At 50.7% G+C, this 20018-nt stretch overlaps 1 protein-coding gene across 1 annotated transcript in view; it reads left to right on the forward strand.

Annotated features, from left to right (window-relative positions):
* The first annotated feature begins 200 nt into the window (after window positions 1–200).
* DAPK2 (death associated protein kinase 2) overlaps window positions 201–20018 on the forward strand; it is a 60209-nt gene continuing 40391 nt past the window's right edge. The window contains exon 1 of the mRNA XM_060259860.1: window positions 201–297. Within this exon, the coding sequence (XP_060115843.1) occupies window positions 221–297 (77 nt within the window). The 5' untranslated portion in view covers window positions 201–220. The remainder of the gene's footprint in view (window positions 298–20018) is intronic.

Consider the following 20018-nt stretch of genomic DNA (forward strand, 5'->3'; position numbering starts at 1 on the left):
TGGGGGCTGGGAGGTTATTCAGGGAGGTGGCTGAATAAAGCCTGCCCTTGCCTCCCAGCTCTGGTATTCCAAGGAGGCCTTCCATCCAAGTACTTGCCAGAGCCGACCCTGCTTAGCTTCTGAGAGCAGATGAGATTGGGCTTGCCTGGGCTATCCAGTTCAGGGCACTGATGTTTTATTTTCTGTTTTAATTTTCCAGCTGAATTACGAGCGCACCCCCATGAAGGATCCAGGCATGGCTGTGTTTAAGCAGCAGAAGGTAGAAGACATCTATGAAATTGGAGAAGAGCTGGGAAGGTGAGTGTTGCCCTCCAGAGGACAAATTCCTTCTTAAATACATATTAACTGTTAACCTGCAGCCATTGGTTGGCCTGCTGTGATGTCATGATTACAAGCATTCTAACTGTGCATTTCTAACATGTGAACGAGTCTGTGGGTTTCTTTGTACAAAGCTGTTGCATTTGTGGGCCTGTTACCTGCTCCAAAGAGCCCCGTGGCGCAGAGTGTTAAAGCTGCAGTACCTAAACTCTGCTCGCGACCTGAGTTCGATCCCCGGTGGAAGCTGGGTTTTCAGGTAGCTGGCTTGAAGATGACTCAGCCTTCCATCCTTCCGAGGTCGGTAAAATGAGTATCCAGCTTGCTGGGGGGAAAGCGTAGATGACTGGGGAAGGCAGTGGCAAACCACCCCGTCAAAAGTCTGCCGTGAAAATGTTGTGAAAGCAACGTCACCCCAGAGTCTGAAACGACTGGTGCTTGCACAGGGGACCTTTCCTTTTCCTTTCCTTTCCTGGTCCAGTTCTGTGCTAGGCCGCATTTTTAAAAGCAAAAAGATCAGGGTGAATATGCTCCCTTTGTCTCTCATCGCCTTATTTATATGCCATGGTCAGATGCATCTTGCTGGTTTTTGGTCTTTGATGGTGGCATGAACTGATGGAATCTGTGGTTGTAAGTATATAAAGGGTGGGGGGAACTTGCTTAATGTAAGGGTCACATAGAATAGATGCCAGATGTTTGAGAGCTGCAAGACATGTATGTCAGATGTTTGAGAGAGGAAGGAAGGAAGGAAGGAAGGAAGGAAGGAAGGAAGGAAGGAAGGAAGGAAGGAAGGAAGGAAGGAAGGAAGGAAGGAAGGAAGGAAGATAGGGGAGGGAGAGGTGGAAAGAAAGTGACGTTAACTTTCAAAGCGTTCTCCAAGCCGCCAGCTGGCTTGGTTTGGAGAAGTGATTTAAAGAGACAAATGCTGGCCGATGGGGCGGTGGGGGCTTAAAAAGCCGCACTATATGTGTGCAAGAGCCACACGTGGCTCTCAAGTCACAGTTTGGCCAACCCTGTTATGGAGTGTCAACGTTAACTTACCCTGTGCATTTGCCCCGCTTTCTCTGTGGATTCATTTGCAAGCTCTCTGGGACACCCTGCAAAGACATCTACGCCGCTCGACTTCTTAACGCCGTGTGGTTTGCTATGGAATGTGTGGGCTGCCCCCCATGAACAATGCAATGGCTGTGGGGAAAGGACCTCCGTGCCCTCATTCACACCTGCAGATTCTTGCTGGAACTGGCAGGCCCAGCCCAGTCCTGGCTTCCACCAAGGCCCCTCTTTATCTCTCATGTCGGATCGTAGAGTGTGCCCAGGCAAGCAGCAGCTGGCTTTATCCCAGCTTAAAATCTGCAGGAAAGGTTGTTCTTGGGTGCCGGCTACCCACGGCACCCCCTGCTCTGGCAGCTGCACAAGGAGCTGACAAACATTTATGGTGGGCAGAGCGGCTCCTTGAGAAGACGTACCTGTGCGTGAAGAAGACAGATCTGGGTGCAAGAGGATGCCGGGGGCTTCCTTCAAGTTATTATTCCGCAAGCCCAACAGTAGCTCAGGAGCAATGCCCTGTCTAAGCTGTGGAGTCAACTGAGGGGTGACGTGATAGAGGTTTACAAGATTATGCATGGGATAAAGAAGGTAGAGGAAGAAGTCCTTTTCTCCCTTTCTCACAAGACAAGAACTTGTGGGCACTCAATGAAATTGCTGAGCAGTCGGGTTAGAACGAATAAAAGGAAGCCCTTCTTCACCCAAAGGGTGATTAAGACATGGAATTCATTGCCACAGGAGGTGGTGGCAGCTACAAGCATAGCTAGCTTCAAGAGGGGGTTGGATAAACATCTGGAGCAGAGGTCCATCAGTGGCTATTAGCCACAGGGAATAGATGGAACTCTTTGTCTGGGGCAAGTGATGCTCTGTATTCTGGGTGCTTGGGGGGGGGGGCAACAGTGGGAGGGCTTCCAGTGTCCTGGCTCCACTGACAGACCTCCTAATGGCACCTGGGTTTTTTGGCCACTGTGTGACACAGTGTTGAACCAGATGGGCCATTGGCCTGATCCAACATGGCTTCTCTCATGTTCTTATGTCTTGTGAGCAAAAATTCTACTTGGTGACCTACTGGCATTAAAGTTGTGAGTGAGCGATTTGGCTGCTGAGGAAATTAGTTTGCTCTAGGGCCCTTTTTTCCTGAGCTAAGGCAAAAATGTGCAGGCTGGAGGCTAAAAAACTGTGAGTTAGCACACCCTAACTCACCGTAGCAGGAACACTCCTCAGGAGCCCTGAGAGGCCCCTTCGGGTTTTTGTTGTTGTTTGTTGTTGAAGTTCGTTGTTGAAGTCCAGCTCTTTGTGACCCCGTGGACCAAGTCACGCCAGGCCCTCCTGTCTTCTACCATCCTCCAAAGTCTGCTCAAATTCATGTTAGTCACATCAGTAATGCTGTCTAGCCATCTCATCTTTTGCCATCCCTTTCTTCTTTCGCCTTCTTTCCCAGCATCAGGGTCTTCTCCAGGGAGTGCTCCCTTCTCATTGGGTGGCTCAAGTATCTGAGCTTCAGCTTCAGCATCTGACCTTCCAGGGAACAGTCTGGGTTGATTTCCCTTAAGACGGACCGATTGGATCTTCTTGCAGTCCAAGGGACTCTCAAGAGTCTTCTCCAGCACCACATCTCAGAAGCATCTATTCTTCTGCATAGATCAACCTTTATCTCTTGTAATGCTACTGGTGGAGATCCGTCGTGGGCCTGCCCTGGGTTTGGTGCTGCCGAGAAGGAATACAACCTCCCACAAAGTTTGCCCATTTGCTCTTCATGCCCTTTGGCACCGCTCGCTAGGGTTGCCGATCTCCAGTTGGGGGAAGGGGATCATCTGGTTTGGAGGCCTTCCCCCCCTTCAGAGTTATCATAAAGCGGGGGTGGGGGGATTGTCTGCTGGGAACTCCATTGTTCCCTCTGGAGCCTGATCTGCATAGGGTGCAATGGTGAATCAATCCGTAGTTATCAGGGGCTCTGGAGGGGCTGTTTTTTGAGCTAAAGGCACCAAATTTTCAGCATAGCATCTGTTGCCTCTCCTCAAAAAGCCCCGTCCTCAAGTTTCAACAAGATTGGGCCAGGGGATCCGATTCTATGAGCCCCTAAAGAAAGTTCCCCTGTCCTTCATTATTTCCAATGGAAGGAAGGCGTTTCAAAGAAATGTGGTCTCTTTAAAATGCGATAGCCCGAACTCCCTTTGAAGTTCAGTCTCGCTTGTCACAGCCGTGCTCTTGGCTCCACCCCCAAAGTCCCCAGATATTCTGAGTCAGAACTGGCAGCCCGAGCAGGAACCTCTTCCAAGAGCGACGGGGCTTTGGAGATCCCCAGCTGAGCAGCTCCAGTTTCCTCACCTCCAAGTGCAAAGAGAGAAGCATCGCTTCTTTCCTCCTGCATCGGAAAGAGGAACTGTGTAGAGCAAAGTCATCTAGAACTCTGCCGGTAACCGTTGAGGCAGGATGTTTTTCACTCTGCCTAGCCAATCAGAAGCCCTGCTGGGCAAAAGCTGCATCTAGCCCTGCCCCCTCCCCACAGGGCCGGCCCTGCCACTAGGTAAACTAGGTAATTGCCTAGGGCGCTGGCCTTCTGGGGGTGTCAAATTGGGCGCCCCCCCTATGTGACTTAGCAGCTCCGTGGCGCAGAGTGGTAAAGCAGCAGTACTGCAGTACTGTGGTCTGAACTCTCTGCTCACGACCTGAGTTCGATTCTGGCAGAAGCTGGATTCGAGTAGCTGGCACAAGGTTGACTCAGCCTTCCATCCTTCTGAGGTCGGTCAAATGAGTCCCCAGCTTGCTGGGGGGAAAGTGCAGATGACTGGGGAAGGCAATGGCAGACCACCCCGTCAAAAGTCTGCCGTGAAAACGTTGTGAAAGCAACGTCACCCCAGAGCCGGAAACGACTGGTGCTTGCACAAGGAACCTTACCTTTCCTTTCCTTTCCTTTCCTTTCCTTTCCTTTCCTTTCCTTTCCTTTCCTTTCCTTTCCTTTCCATGTGACTTGGTGACAATATCAATGCGGGGCAGGGGGGGGAGTACCAGAATTTAGCCTTGCCTAGGGTGTTAGGAAGAGCCCCGTGGCACAGAGTGGTAAAGCTGCAGTACTGCAGTCTGAGCTCCCTGCTCACGACCTGAGTTCAATCCCGGCGGAAGCTGGGTTCAGGTAGCCGGCTCCAGGTTGACTCAGCTTTCCATGCTTCTGAGGTCGGTCAAATGAGTCCCCAGCTTGCTGGGGGAAAAGTGGAGATGACTGGGGAAGGCAATGGCAAACCGCCCCGTCAAAAGTCTGCCGTGAAAACGTGAAAGCAACGTCACCCCAGAGTTGGAAACGACTGGTGCTTGCACGGGTGGGGGGGAGGTCTGCCTTCACCTTTTTAGGGTGTTAGACAGTCCAGGACTGGCCCTGTCTGCCCACTTTCTAAAAGCACTTGAGAGGCACCAGGGAAGGTGTTGGTGGGCTCATGAGTGCCACGTTGGGGAGCCCTGACTTTGATGTTAAATGCAGAGTCCCGGCGGGGAGTGGAGAGTGCGTTTGCTTCAGCTTTGCAGAAGCAGGCTGAGTTCTCTTCTTGCCGTGAGAATCTTCGCAGCCCGATGGCTTGAGGGGAGGAGGCTGCAGAGCAGGCGGAACTCCAGACCACAAGACGGCCACAGACGTGTCGTGTACCGCTGGCAGCTGTTCGACTGTAGTGTCTTCGGGGTCCTTTGGAGGTGGGCTCGCGCCTCCTCTTCCTCTTCGTAGCGCTGGCCACCGTGGGAGGGAAAAGGGGAAGGAAGTCTCTGGTTGGAATCCCGTCTCAGTCAGCAACCTCCGGCAGGTTTCTCTCTTGTCGCCTCTGCTCTCCCCACCCCAGACTCAGGGCAGCATCTAATCAGAGGATCAGGTGAGGTTTCCTTTGCTGATTAAAATTGGCAGGGCACCTTCAAATCCAGGCTTCCTTCCTGGCTACAACCCTCCCACTTTCTGACTGGGATAGAAAGACTCCCAGATCTGCATTCCAACTTGTATCTGATGAAGGGAGATTGGATGCTCAAAAACGTACACCCCCCAAAAATCTTTTTTTGTATGTATTTTTGTATTTTTTAAATGTGTGTGTGTGTCTGCACCTGGAAGTCATGGCGACATCTGGTGACTGATCCCTACTGAGGCCTGGAAGGTATTCAGGGAGGTGGCTGAAGAAAGCCTGCCTCTGCCTCCAGGCTCTGGTATTCCAAGAGGTCTCCCATCCAAGTAGCTGCCAGAGTCGATTCTGCTTCACTTCTGAGATCTGATGAGATTGGGCTTGCCTGGGCGCACACACACACAATTTTTAAAATTTTATTTCACTTTAACATTAATACTCTTTTTTACTGTTATACATTTGCTATTTCACTCTGTTACCGTCTTTTCAATTAAACAATACCAATACAGTTTTTTCACTGGATAATATTATTGACCTAAATTAAATAGACTTAAGCCAGGAGTGTCAAATATGTGGCCTGGGGGCTGAATCAGGCCCCCGAAGGGCACCTATCAGACCCCCGAGCAACTGGCTGTCATCTGCTTCCTTCTCCCTCTCTCTTGCTTCCTTCTGCAGAACACCTTGCTTTGCAAGGCTTGCTCAATCGCACAGGAGCTACAGAGCAAAACCTCTATTTTCTCCATTGGCTGAGGCTCCTCCCTTGGGGAGGAATAGCTTGCTTTGCTAGGCTCTCTCAATCGCACAGCAGAGCTACTGAGCCAAGCCTCTCTTCCTTCTATTGACTGAGGCTTCTCCTCCCCCAGTGCCCCGGGGAAGGATGGAAAGAACCAGAGCTTCCTTTGCCCAGTTCCCATGGGAGAAATACAAAGACCAATGTGTGCTAACGTTTTAAGTTTATTTAATATATATATATGTGTGCGTGTGTGTCCTTTATAAAACCTATCTCTTTGCTACCTAATCTTAAATAGGTGCACACATGGCCCGGCCTGACATGGCTCGGCCCAACAAGATCTCATTTGTGTCTGATCTGGCCCTCATAACAAATGAGTTTGACACGTCTAGACTTAAACAATCCTACATATCTTAAAAATACCTCCGTTTCCTATAATTTCCTATAGTATTATTAATGTATTTAAATTGATTTTGTTGGTTTTTATGTTGTAAGCCGCCCTGAGCCCACCTCGGTGGGGTAGGGCGGGATATAAAACGAATAAAATAAATAAATAAATAAATAAATAAAATAATAGGATATTTTTTTAACAATGTAATTTTCTAACAAAGAAGCTATTAACGGATGCCAAACAGAAGCAAATTTGTTTTCATATCGGTGCAGTAACGCTTCTTGGGTAATATATGTGATCTTAACCAATACAGATGTTTCCCACAGCCTGTTGTGCCGTTGATCTATCGTAAGTAGATTCTTGTTGGTCTGCTATTGTAAGGCTAGACCCCCAAATCTTGTTGGTCGCAAAGAAGATCCTGGACTCCAATCTAGCTGTACTTTGGTTCCTGGCAGAGGTCTTTTTTGTAGCAGGAATGCCTTTGAATATTAGGCCACACCTCCCTGATGTAGCCAATCCTCCTGGAGCTTACAGTAGGCCCTGTAAGAAGAGCCCTGGAAGCTCTTGGAGGATTGGCTACCTCAGGGGGCGTGGCCTAATATGCAAAGGAGCTCCTGCTACAAGAAGAAGAAGAAGATATTGGATTTATATCCCGCCCTCCACTCCAGAGAGTCTCAGAGCGGCTCACAAGCTCCTCTACCTTCCTCCCCCTCAACAGACACCCTGTGAGGTGGGTGGGGCTGAGAGAGCTTTCCCAGAACCTGCCCTTTCAAGGACGACTCTGCAAGAGCTTTAGCTGACTCAAGGCTATTTCAGCAGCTGCAAGTGGAGGAGTGGGGAATCAAACCCGGTTCTCCCAGATAAGAGTCCGCACACTTCACCACTACACCAAACAAAAAAACCCCTAGTCCTGTTGAGGTCCTAGTGCCTGCCATACATCGCACAAGTCTCTTTGGGGACTCCCGTCCGACTTCTTCAACGAACCAATAAAAATTTGACCTCTGCCGTGTCATACGAGTGCTGACAGATAAATATTTACTTGCCCAGAGTGAAAGTGAAGATAGGTGGGATAATCTATGGAGGACAAAGAGGTGTGAGAGCGAATCACGTCACCCTGGGCATTGTCCTTTCCCCTACTTGGGAGAGAGACGCGGCAATAGGCGGGGAAGCCCACGTGGGAAGGCACAATCCAGACTCTGATATTCTGGGTTAGAGCAGCAGCATATGGAGCAAACCCCGGGACCATCCAACTCAGTAGGGTTGCTTTGCCAGGTCCGATTTAAGAAATAGCTGGGGACTTTGGGGGTGGAGCCAGGAGACACTGGGGGTGGAGCCAGGAGCAAGGGTGTGACAAGCATCATTGAACTCCAAAGGGAGTTCCGACCATCGCATGTAAAGGGGCAGCACACCTTTCAAATGCCGTCCCTCCACTGGAGATAATGAGGGATGGGGGCATCGTCTTTAGGGGCTCACAGAATGGGATTCTCTGGTCAATCTTTTTGAAACTTGGAGGGTCTTTTGAGGAGAGGCACCGGATGCGATGCTGCGATTTTGGTGCCTCTACCTCAAAGAACAGACCCCCTCCCCTCGGAGCCCCAGACACCCACGGATTGATTCTCCATTATACCCTATGGGAATCGGACTCCATAGGGAATAATGGAGTGCTCGGCAGGCATTTCCTCCCCTCTCCACACACCTGCTTTCTGATGACCCTTTAGTGGGAGGAGGGCCTACAGATGTGGCCCTGCCCTGACCGGCGGCTGTTTGCCAGGGACTCAGACAGAGACGTGAGCTCCTTTAAAAACGGAGGTGCCGGGGATTGAACCTGGGACCTTCTGCTGTCAGTGCCCCTGGATTGTGATCCTTGAAATCACACTTCCTCCGTTCTGATAATCATTTATACGCTTTCGTTCTCATGGCTGTTTTATCTGTGTGCTTCGGCCGATGTTTTGCCGGGGTCACTTGCACAAAACAGGGCAGAGTGCCTGCTCCAAAGAGCTTACAAAGAGCTTACGCTGATCTGCTTAGAGTTGCCAAGTCCGACTCAAGAAATATATGAGGACTTTGGGGGGTGGAGCCAAGAGACGTTGGGGTGGAGCCAGGAGACATTGGGGGTGGAGCCAGGAGCAAGGGTGTGACAAGCAGAATTGAACTCCATTGGGGGTGGAGCCAGGAGACTTTGGGGGTGGAGCCAGGAGACATTGGAGGCGGAGCCAGGAGCAAGGGTGTGACAAGCAGAATTGAACTTTAAAGGGACTGCACACCTTTTTAAATGCCTTCCTCCCATAGGAAATAATGAAGGAAAGGGGTACCTTTTGGGGGGGCTCATAGAATTGAACCCCCCAGTCCAATCTTTTTGAAACTTGGCGGGTATTTTGGGGAGAGGCACTGGATGCTATACTGCAAATATTGCGCCTCTGTCTCAAAAAACAGCCCCCCCCCCCGAGCCCCAGATACTCACAGATCAGTTCTCCATTATTTCCTATGGGAATAAGTCTCCATAGGGAGTAATAGAGTTCCCAGCAGACATTTCCCTTCCCTCCCCCTGCTTTCTGATAGCCCTGAAGTGGGGGAAAGGCCTCTAAACCGGGGGATCCTCTGCCTCCACCTGGGGATTGGCAACCCTAGATTTGCTAGAGGGCAGAATTAAGGGGGTGGTTTGAGTTATGACCTGAGTTCAATCTCAGCGAAAGCTGGTTCTGGTAGCCGGCCCAAGGTTGACTCAGCCTTCCATCCTTCCGAGGTCGGTAAAATGAACGCCCAGCTTGCTGGGGGGGAAGTGTAGATGACTAGGGAAGACAATGGCAAACCACCCTGTCAAAAGTCTGCCGTGAAAACGTTGTGAAAGCAACGTCACCCCAGAGTCGGAAACGACTGGTGTTGCATAGGGGACCTTTCCTTCCTTGAGTTATTTGGTGCAGCAAATTAGGAATGCGGACTCTAATCTGGGAGAACCGGGTTTGATTCCCCACTCCACCTCCGCATGCAGCTGCTGGAGTGACCTTGGCCGAGTCCCAATTCTCTCAGAGCAGTTCTTGAAAGAGCTCTCTCAGCCCCGCCTACCTCACAGGGTGTCTGTTGTGGGAAGGGGAAGGGAAAGGAGATTGCAAGCTGCTCTGAAACTCCAAGCAAAGGGCGGGGCATAAATCCAGTCTCTTCTTCTTGTTTGTTTATGCTGGCATTAGCTTGCATGTGTTAATTTTTAATTTAAAAACCCAGTTGTTTCGTTGCCTGGCCCTGAGCTGTTGCTGGCCTCCCAGGGAAGGAGAGGCATTTTCCCAGCCTCCCAGGTTCTGGGTGGGGTACCCTTTGTTAGAGCAGCATTTTGCTGAAAGGTCGGGCGGCTTCTGATGCACCCTGGCATGGGGAGTTCCGCCTTGCTGCCTTTTGAAGCCTCACGTTGGAAGAGTGACATCATCGGTGGCAGAGGTGGGCACCGATTGTTGAGTCTCTCCCTGTGCGAAGACAGCCGCTGAGTGGAGCCTGTTGCGTCCAGCCACACGAGGAGGGGATGGAGAGGGAAATGTCCAAAGGTTCTCGCCAGAAAGCTGCCTCTGAAACTCTGCATGCCACCTGAGCTGGGGGGGGATCATAACTGACGTGTAGAGTCAATTTTTTTAAAAAAAAACACCTCAAGAGGTGGTGGGCTCTTCTTCCTTGGTTTTTAAGCAGAGGCTAGATGGCCATCTGATGGCAATGCTGGTTCTGTGAATTAGAATACGATCCGAGAGAGGTCACTTTAATGAATAACACAACAAAAAATGCAAGCTAGTAACCAGTTTACTAAGAAATATATAGAAATCAGTCCAAATGTCCAAAATATGTATATTCAAGTCCCAAAGTAATGTGGTGACAAGCCAATCGATTAAGTACTTGATCATATCGCCTCTCAGCTGCCTCCTCTCCAGGCTAAACATCCTCAGCTCCTTCAACCTTTCCTCATAGGACTTGGTCTCCAGACCTCTCACCATCTTTCATGACCATGATGCGCCCTGCTGGAGAAGTTCCTGATGGCCCCCCCATCTTTGAATCATGGAGTCAGAAGGGACCTCTAGGTCATCTAGTCCAACCCCCTGCACAATGCAGGAAACTCACAAACACCTCCCCCTAAATTCACATGAACCTCATTGCTGTCAGATGGGCATCTAGCCTCTGTTTAAAAACCTCCAAGGAAGGAGAGCCCACCTCCCGAGGAAGCCAGTTCCTCTGAGGAATCGTTCTAACCGTCAGGAAGTTCTTCCTAATGTTGAGCCGGAAACTCTTTTGATTTAATTTCCACCCATTGGTTCTGGTCCTACCTTCTGGGGCCACAGAAAACAATTCCACACCATCCTCTATAGGGCAGCCCTTCAAGTACTTGAAGATGGTGATCATATCACTTCAGAACTTCAAGATGGTGATCATATCACCTCAGTCCTTGAAGATGGTGATCATATCACCTCAGTCCTTGAAGATGGTGATCATATCACCTCAGTCCTTGAAGATGGTGATCATATCACCTCAGTACTTGAAGATGGTGATCATATCACCTCAGTACTTGAAGATGGTGATCATATCACCTCAGTACTTCAAGATGGTGATATCACCTCAGTACTTGAAGATGGTGATATCACCTCAGTACTTGAAGATGGTGATCATATCACCTCAGTCCTTCAAGATGGTGATCATATCACCTCAATCCTTCAAGATGGTGATCATATCACCTCAGTCCTTCAAGATGGTGAGCATATCACCTCAGTACTTCAAGATGGTGATCATATCACCTCAGTACTTCAAGATAGTGATCCTATCACCTCTGGTTTCTTCCTTGTAACCTGGATCATCAACAAGCAGTGCCAGCCCTAGGTCTCATGGTGCCCCAGGCTGAATCCCTGCCTGCTGCCCGCTGCTGCCCCCTGCCACTGCCTCCCACCCTTCCTCCACAGTGCCATGCTCTGTCGTGCCCCCCTCCATCAATCAGAAACCAGAAGCGAGAGGGGAGCGAAGCCACCTCCAGCTCTTTCTTCAAAGAACGCTCAGATGCCGGCCACCTCGAAGCCGGTAGGGCCGATCCTTGTCACGGCGTGGTCCTCTGATTGCACAGGGGGGAGTACGGCAGAAGGGAAGGGAGGAGGCTGGCAGTGGCAGCAGTGGTGGGGGGCGGGGAGAGGCAAATTTAGGCATTTGTCTTGGGCACCAGGAGGTGGGTGTCAGGCAATGTAACTTTTCCTGAAATGAAATGCTTAGCTTAACAGCTGCCGTGTTGAACCACTGCTACTAACCATGAGAAAGGCTTTGCATATCAAAGTAGAATGTTGTAGATTGTTGCCAGTACTTGATGTGAACCTCTCTCCCTCTAATACTAACAAAAGGATGAATTCCCCTTTGAAGAGAAAGTGCCTCCAGGGACAGGCCTCTTGGCCATCCCAGGAAGACAAACCTTAGGAATAAGATAAGAGAGAGGGACCGTGGGAACCTTCACACCTCAGCTCAGCAATGTTTAGAATTGTGGCTTTTGTTTAGAAATCTTTGAGGTAGCCCTCTTAAGTATGCTTTGCACTGTTACATGGTACCAGTCCCAATTTCTTCGTTCTAGTGCATATGGAGTATCAAATAAAGCCTAACTTTGTATCAGTTCAAGGTCTGGTTGCTTTGAAACCTTATTGCCTGACAGGGTGGGAGCCCAATTTGACGCCCCCCCTCCCGGCACCCTAGGCAACCGCCTAGTTTGCCTCGTGGGCGAGCCGGCCCTGCCAACTAGAGATGGAGTTCCTGAAAGGAGAACTCCGGGTTCCCTCCAGGAATAGTCTCCACGCCCAGGGCCTCTCCCGCCTCTTCTTACCACGCAGGAGGAATTGTTCCGTGCCCTTTAACATCCGAGGGTGCTGAGGGATTATCCGAAGGCAGCGATGTTGTAAGGAGCATCCTTTAGCAGCAGAGCAGAGCGAAACCTCAGAACACCAGCATCAGCTTCCTTGCGATCCGGCCTGACCTTGGAGAGGCGTCCCTGCCAGTCAGATGGGGTGGCTGTGTGAGAATTGTGCTCAGCGAAGCCTCCTCGGCTTGTTGGGGATTTTACTCAGGTTACATTCTTTGGGGGCAGACTGGAGGGAAAGCTGCCAAGAGCTTGAAACTTTGGCGGGCGGAAATGCGTCTGTCAAACCACAGAAGCTCCGAAGGGCCGTGTCTGCTTGGAGGATCTTCAGGGAATGCGGGGCGAGGCGCCTTCTGCAGAGGACGCACAGAAAGACTAGCCTGAGGACACAGCAGAGGTGCAGAAGTTGACAGCACTGAAGAGGGGGTTTTGGACATTGCCTGGTGAATGAGCACAGTTTCCAAGCCATTCTCGGAAAGGTGCATAAGTCTATAAGGCAGTCCATTCCTATATTCTGCAGCTGGAGAGCCAGGAGAGTAATCACAGCCATACCTAAGCCTATTGCTTCTGCCAGGGGGCTTTCTGTTTCCCCAGAGCAGGGCCTGGTGCTTGAATGGGCCATTGCTCCAAGGGAGGTAGAATCGTAGAGTTGGAGGGTGCCCCAGAGGCCATCTAGTCCAACCCCCTGCTTAATGCAGGATCAGCCGAGAGCTGTGATCTCCAACCCCCGGTCTGTGAACCAGTACTGGTCCGTGGCCTGTTAGCAACCGGGCCGTGAGTTGTATAATTATTTCATTATATATTACAATGTAATAATAGGAATAAAGTGCACGATTGTATCATCCCGAAACCAGTGTTCCCTCTAAGCTGAGTTCGTGTGAGCTGGCTCACAGTTTTTTTAGCCTTTGGCTCACACATTTTTGTCCTAGCTTAGGAAAAATGGCCCCAGAGCAACTTCATTGACGCAGCAGCTCCCAACTTTAATGCAGCAGCTCACAAAGTAGAATGTTTGCTCACAAGACTCCACAGCTGAGAGGGAGCATTGCCCAAAACCATCCTCCCCTCCCCGGTCTGTGGAAAAACTGTCGTCCACAAAACCGGTCCCTGGTGCCAAAAAGGTTGGGAACCCCTGGCCTAAAGCATCCCTACGAGGGTTTGTCCAGCCGCTGCTTCAAGACTGCCAGTGAGGGGGGAGCTCACCGCCTCCCTCGGGAGCTGATGCTACTGTTGAACAAATCTAACGGTAAAAAAGTTTATCCTAATATCCAGCCAGGACCTCTCCACCCTTCATTTAAACCAGGGGTGGGGAACCTTTTTTCTGCCCAGGGCTGTGTGGATATTTATAACATCATTCGCGGGCCATAAAAAATTATCAACTTAAAAAACAGTGCTCCGCCGAGGGAGAATGATTCAGGCCAGCAAAATTAATGCAAATAATTGTTTTTTCTATTTGATGTGGGGAGAGCCTAATCTGGCTCGCACACACGGCCTGCCACCCTAGGCAAATGCCTAGGTCCAGCAGGAACTCAGTAGCATATTAGACCACATCCCCTAATATTAGCATATTAGGCCACACCCTCTGGGATAATCAAAGGCAAACTGAACTGTGACAATAACTTTTCCAGGCCCTGCAGCAATTCTGGCCGGCCAGCCAGGCCGCAGGAAAGCTGCCGCACAGTACATCTGTGCCCTGTGATCCCTGCCTGGCCCTGGGGAGGCTGCTGCACAGCGCAGCCGGGCCCCACGATCCTCGCTGGCCAGCCAGGCCCCAGGGAGGCTGCCGCACAGAACATCTGGGCCCTGCAATCCCTGCCTGGCCCTGGGGAGGCTGCTGCACAGCGCAGCTGGGCCCCACGATCCAGGCCCCAGAGAGACTTCCACATGGCTCGGTTCGGCCCAGCAATCCCCGAGGGCCACACCAAGTGATCTTGAGGGCCGCATACGGCCCTCGGGACGGAGGTTCCCCACCCCTGATTTAAACCCACAATTGGGAGTCCTCTCCTCTGCTGCCAACAAGAACAGCTCCCTGCCCTCCTCTAAAGGACAGCCCTCAAAAAGAGCCATCCTGGCCCCTTCCTTTTCTTTCATACAAGGAGCTCAAGGAAGTATACAGAGCACTTCCCACGCCCTTATTTTATCCTCACGACAACCCTGAAAAGTAGGGCAATGTGACAGAGAGCGGCCGGCCCGCTGTCACCCAGGAAATATTGCATATCTGTGTGAGGATTTGAAGAAGAAGACATTGGATTTATATTCTGCCCTCCACTCAAGAGTCCCAGAGCGGCTCACAATCTTCTTTATCTCCCTCCCCCACAACAAACACTCTGGTAGGTGGGTGGGGCTGAGAGGGCTCTCACAGCAGCTGCCCTTTCAAGGACAACCTCTGCCAGAGCTCTGGCTGACCCAAGGCCATTTCAGCAGCTGCAAGTGGAGGAGTGGGGAATCAAACCTGGTTCTCCCAGGTAAGAGAGCTCTGGCTGACCCAAGGCCATTTCAGCAGCTGCAAGTGGAGGAGTGGGGAATGAAACCCGGTTCTCCCAGGTAAGAGAGCTCTGGCTGACCCATGGCCATGCCAGCAGCTGCAAGTGGAGAAATGGGGAATCAAACCCAGTTCTCCCAGATAAGAGTCCGCACACTTAACCACTACACCAAACTGGCTCTCTCAGTCAAACCCGGGGTTTCCCCCCAACTTCTCCTGTGCCGCTTTAAACACGATTATTTCCTTGTGGCTGGTGTAGTTTTTCTCCCCTTCTTATTTCCGCCCCCTGCTTCACACTCCTTGGCTTGAACTGCTCTTGAATATTCCGTCGCGCCCCTTCCCACAGCGATGCCTCCATTTCCCCCAGAGTGAAATCTTTCTTGCATCGAAGCCAGACAGCCGGCTTCTGTTGCCTGCGATAACAGCTTTGCTTTGCTTTCTATCTTTAGCCAAAGGGCACATCCGAGCTGGGACTGGAGCTCCCCCCCCGCCCCACCCCCTCCGGAAACTCATCCTCACCTTGCTAAACATAACCCACAGCACACAAACAGGGGGAGAGGGAGAGGAGTTGTCCCTAAAAGGCAGCTGTGAGCTTCTGTCTCCCTTCCCCCCACCTTCCCCCCTGCAACCTCACCCTCTGGGTCCAAGTGCCCAAAGGGCTTCCATGCTCCGAAGGAGCGGGGGTGCTGATGGCACATCGTGGGTGTTTGTGGTGTGCTTGTGTGCACTGTGTTGGACCCCTGGGTTTTATTTAAAAGCATATCCTGCAAACCTGAGCTGCAAGCCCCTTCGGAAAGTTTTGCCTCGCCATTCAGCGAGAGATTGTCCGTAGGGAAGGTCAGATGCTGAAGCTCCAATACGTTGGCCACCCAATGAGAAGGGAGCACTCACTGGAGAAGACTCTTGAGAGTCCCTTGGACTGCAAGAAGATCCAATCAGTCCGTCCTAAGGGAAATCAACCCAGACTGTTCCCTGGAAGGTGAGATGCTGAAGCTGAAGCTCCAATACGTTGGCCACCCAATGAGAAGGGAGCACTCACTGGAGAAGACTCTTGAGAGTCCCTTGGACTGCAAGAAGATCCAATCAGTCCGTCCTAAGGGAAATCAACCCAGACTGTTCCCTGGAAGGTGAGATGCTGAAGCTGAAGCTCCAATACGTTGGCCACCCAATGAGAAGGGAGCACTCACTGGAGAAGACTCTTGAGAGTCCCTTGGACTGCAAGAAGATACAATCAGTCAGTCCTAAGGGAAATCAACCCAGACTGTTCCCTGGAAGGTCAGATGCTGAAGCTGAAGCTCAAATACTTTGGCCACCAAGTGAGAAGGGAGCCCTCTCTGGAGAAGACCCTGATGCTGGGAAAGACAGAAGGCAAAAGAAGAAGGGGATGGCAAAAGAGGAGATGGCTGGATAGCGTTACTGATGTACTGTAACTAACACGAATTTGAGCAGACTTCGGAGGATGGTGGAAGACAGGAGGGCCTGGCTTGACTTGGTCCAAGGGGTCGCAAAGAGTCGGACTCGACTGTGCGACTGAACAACAACCGTAGGGATGCCAGCCTCCAGGTGGGGGGACAAATATACTCCACAATACCATGATTAAACAAAACTGCCACCCTCTTGCAGTTTATTGTGTACTGTTTATAAAGCTTGAATCTACTCACGTCTCATCGTTTATGTCACTAATCAAAAACCACAGAATTCACAACAATATAAAGTGCCACAATTGTGGAATATTCAACGTCTGAAAAAAAAAATTCTCTTAAAAGTCCCGACTCCATGCTTGAAAGACAAAAGTTGCTTGTAACATTCAAGCTTCCGTTTTTTACTGGGGAGAGAGACTCCTCGTGGCCCTGGAATCACAGCTCATCTCTAGGCTACGGAGATCAGTTCCCCTAGAGCAGGGGTGGCCAAACTGTGGCTCGGGAGCCACATGTGGCTCTTTCACACACATTGTGTGTCTCTCAAAGCCCCATCGGCCAGCTTGGAGAAAGCATTTGTCTCATTAAATCACACCTCCAACCCAAGCCAGCTGGCAGCTTGAAAAGTGCATTTTAACTTTAAGTTGCTATATTTCCCCTCCCTCTTTCCTCCCTCTCTGTCTGTCTGTCATCTGTCTGTCTGTCCGTCCATCCGTCTGTCCTCTCTCCCTCCCTCTTATGGCTCTCAAACATCTGACGTTCATGCCTTGTGGCTCTCGAACACCTGACTTTTCTTCTGTGTGGCTCTTATGTTAAGCAAGTTTGGCCACCCTGGTCCTAGAGACAATGGCTGCTTTGGAGGGTGGACTCTATGACCGGGGTGGCCAACGGTAGCTCTCCAGATGGTTTTTTTTGCCTACAACTCCCAGCAGCCCCAGCCATTGGCCATGCTGGCTGGGGCTGAAGGGAGTTGTAGGCAAAAAAACAAAACAAAACACCTGGAGAGCTACTGTTGGCCACCCCTGCTCTATGGCACTGTTCCCCACTGAGTTCCCTGTCCTTCTCAGACTCCACCCCCAAATCTTCAGGAATTTCCCAGCTTGGATCTGACAACCCTATCCCCTCTTCCCTGCTGCTGGCGTACTGAGGGGCAGCTGGCAACTCTGGCTTTGGTCTCTTGGAGTCTGACAGGATCCTCCCAGTTCCACTTTTCCCACTGGTGACTCATTCTGTTTGCCTCCAAGGGAAAGGTCAACCTGCCCAGGTGAGCTGGGCATGTGACTTTCGGAGCCTTCACTCCATCCTCAAGCCGGAGGCTCCTCTTCTGGCTCAGCTGCCAGGACGCTCCTGTGGTGATTTGGGAGTCAACAGGGCAGATCTTCCCTCTCTCTGCCTCCCAGACCCTCCTGGGGGAGACTGGAGATTAAAACCTTTCCATTCCATCCACTCGTGCAGGTTAGAACTTCACGGCTGCGTCCTGCCTTCAGATGTGTGAAAAGGGTGTCAGCCAGTTCATGATTTTTAAATTTATTTTGATTTATTTTAGGCAATTTATAGTCTGCCCTTAAAGGGCTGGAACACTTTCCCTAGGAAGAAAAGTTAAAGCGCGGTGGGGCTCTTTAGCTTGGGGAAACATCAACTGCAGGGTGACGTGAGAGAGGTTTACAAGATTCTGCATAGGGCAGAGAAGGTAGAGAAAGAAGTCCTTTTCTCCCTTTCTCACAATGCAAGAACTCATGGGCATTCGATGAAATTGCTGAGCGGTCAGGTTAGAACGGATAAAAGGAAGTCCTTCTTCACGCAAAGGGTGCTTAACATGTGGAACTCACTGCCACAGGAGGTGGCGGCAGCTACAAGCATAACCAGCTTTAAGAGGGGATGGGATAAACATATGGAGCAGAGGTCCATCAGTGACTATTAGCCACAGCTTATCATTGGAACTCTCTGTCTGGGACAGTGATGCTCTGTATTCTTGGTGCTTGAGTGGGGGAGGCAAAGTGGAAGGGCTTCTAGCCTCACTGGTGGACCTCTTGGTGGCACTTGGGGGGTTTTTTGCCAGAGCGTTGGACTGGATGGGCCATTGGCCTGATCCAACATGGCTTCTCTTATGTTCTTCTGTCTGGGGCAGTGATGCTCTGTAATCTTGGTGCTTGGTGGGGGGGGGCAACTGTGGGAGGGCTTCTAGTGTCCTGGCCCCACTGATGGACCTCCTGATGGCACCTGGTTTATTTGGCCACTGTGTGACACAGAGTGTTAGACTGGATGGACTATTGGCCTGATCCAACATGACTTCTCTTATGTTCTTATGTCTGGGGCAGTGGTGCCCTGTATTCTTGGTGCTTGGTGGGGGGGGGGGCAACTGTGGGAGGGCTTCTAGTGTCCTGGCCCCACTGATGTACCTCCTGATGGCACCTGGTTTTTGGCCACTGTGTGACACAGAGTGTTGGACTGGATGGGCCATTGGCCTGATCCAACATGGCTTCTCTTATGTTCTTGTGTTCTTTCCCAAGAATGGGCTCAGGGCAGATAATGACATTCTAAAAACAGTATAAAAGTAACAGTTAAAACCAGAGCGATATGGACAATACAATTTGACAGATCATATCAAATTATAAATGGTGGCTGAGTTGGGCACATATTATATGAACCGAAGATAGTAAATAAAATAAATTTATGTTACAGTAGAGATGGATTGCCATGTAGGGCCAGCCGGTGGAGAAGGACGCCCGCTTCCTCAACCAAAGGCCTGGCAGAATAGCTCCGTTTTACAGGCCCTACGGAAAAATAACAATTCAGTGAGGGCCCAGCTCTCTAGAGGGAGCTGATTCCCCCAGGCTGGGGCCAAGACTGAAAAGGCCCGGGCCCTGGTTGAGGCAAGACAGATGTTCTTTGGGCCAGGGTCAGTCAGCAGATGTTATGTTCCGGATCCATGTTAGCACCCCAGTGTGTTTGGTTTCTTTCATCCTTTGTTGTTGTTCAGTCGCACAGTTGAGTCCGACTCTTTGCGACCCCCTGGACCAAGTCACGCCAGGCCTTCCTGTCTTCCACCATCCTCCAAAGTCTGCTCAAATTTGTGTTTGTTACATCAGTAACGCTGTCCGGCCATCTCCTCTTTTGCCGTCCCCTTCTTCTTTTTGCCTTCTGTCTTTCCCAGCATCAGGATCGTCTCCAGTGAGTGCTCCCTTCTCATTGGGTGGCCCAAGTATTGGAGCTTCAGCTTCAGCTTCAGCATCTGACCTTCCAGGGAACAGTCTGGGTTGATTTCCCTCAGGACTGACTGATTGGATCTTCTTGCATTCCAAGGGACTCTCAAGAGTCTTCTCCAGCACCACAGCTCGAAAGCATCTATTCTTCTGTGCTCGGCCTTCCGTATGGTCCAGCTCTCACAGCCATACATTACTACTGGGAATACCATCACTTTGACTATATGGACTTTTGTTGGCAGGGTGATGTCTCTTTATTATACTGCCCAGGTTCGCCATAGCTGTCCTCCCAAGGAGCAAACATCTTTTAATTTCCTAGCTGGATATTAAAACGTGCAACAGAAAACAAAGAAGACACTGCAACTTAATGAGGGTTGGATTGCCAATTTGGGAAATATCTGCAGTTTTTTGAGGGTGGAGCCAAAGGAGGGTGGGGCTTGGAAAGGGGAGGGGCTTCATTGGGGTCTCATGCCGTTGTTTCCAGGGGAACTGCTCTCTGTTGCCTGGAGATCAGTTGTAATAGCAGATCTCCACCTACCACCTTGAGGATGGCAACCCTATGTGTATCAGGGGGGCACTGTTTTATACATCAGGAAGTCGTGTCCTCACACAATGCGGTGTAGCTGAGCAGGAAAGGAGACTTTTGCACAGGGATGGCCAAACTTCCTTAATGTAAAAGCCACAAGGAAGGAAGGGAGGGAGGGAGGGAGAG

The sequence above is a fragment of the Heteronotia binoei genome, chromosome 19 (assembly GCF_032191835.1).
Source record: "Heteronotia binoei isolate CCM8104 ecotype False Entrance Well chromosome 19, APGP_CSIRO_Hbin_v1, whole genome shotgun sequence".
Lineage (NCBI taxonomy): Eukaryota > Metazoa > Chordata > Lepidosauria > Squamata > Gekkonidae > Heteronotia > Heteronotia binoei.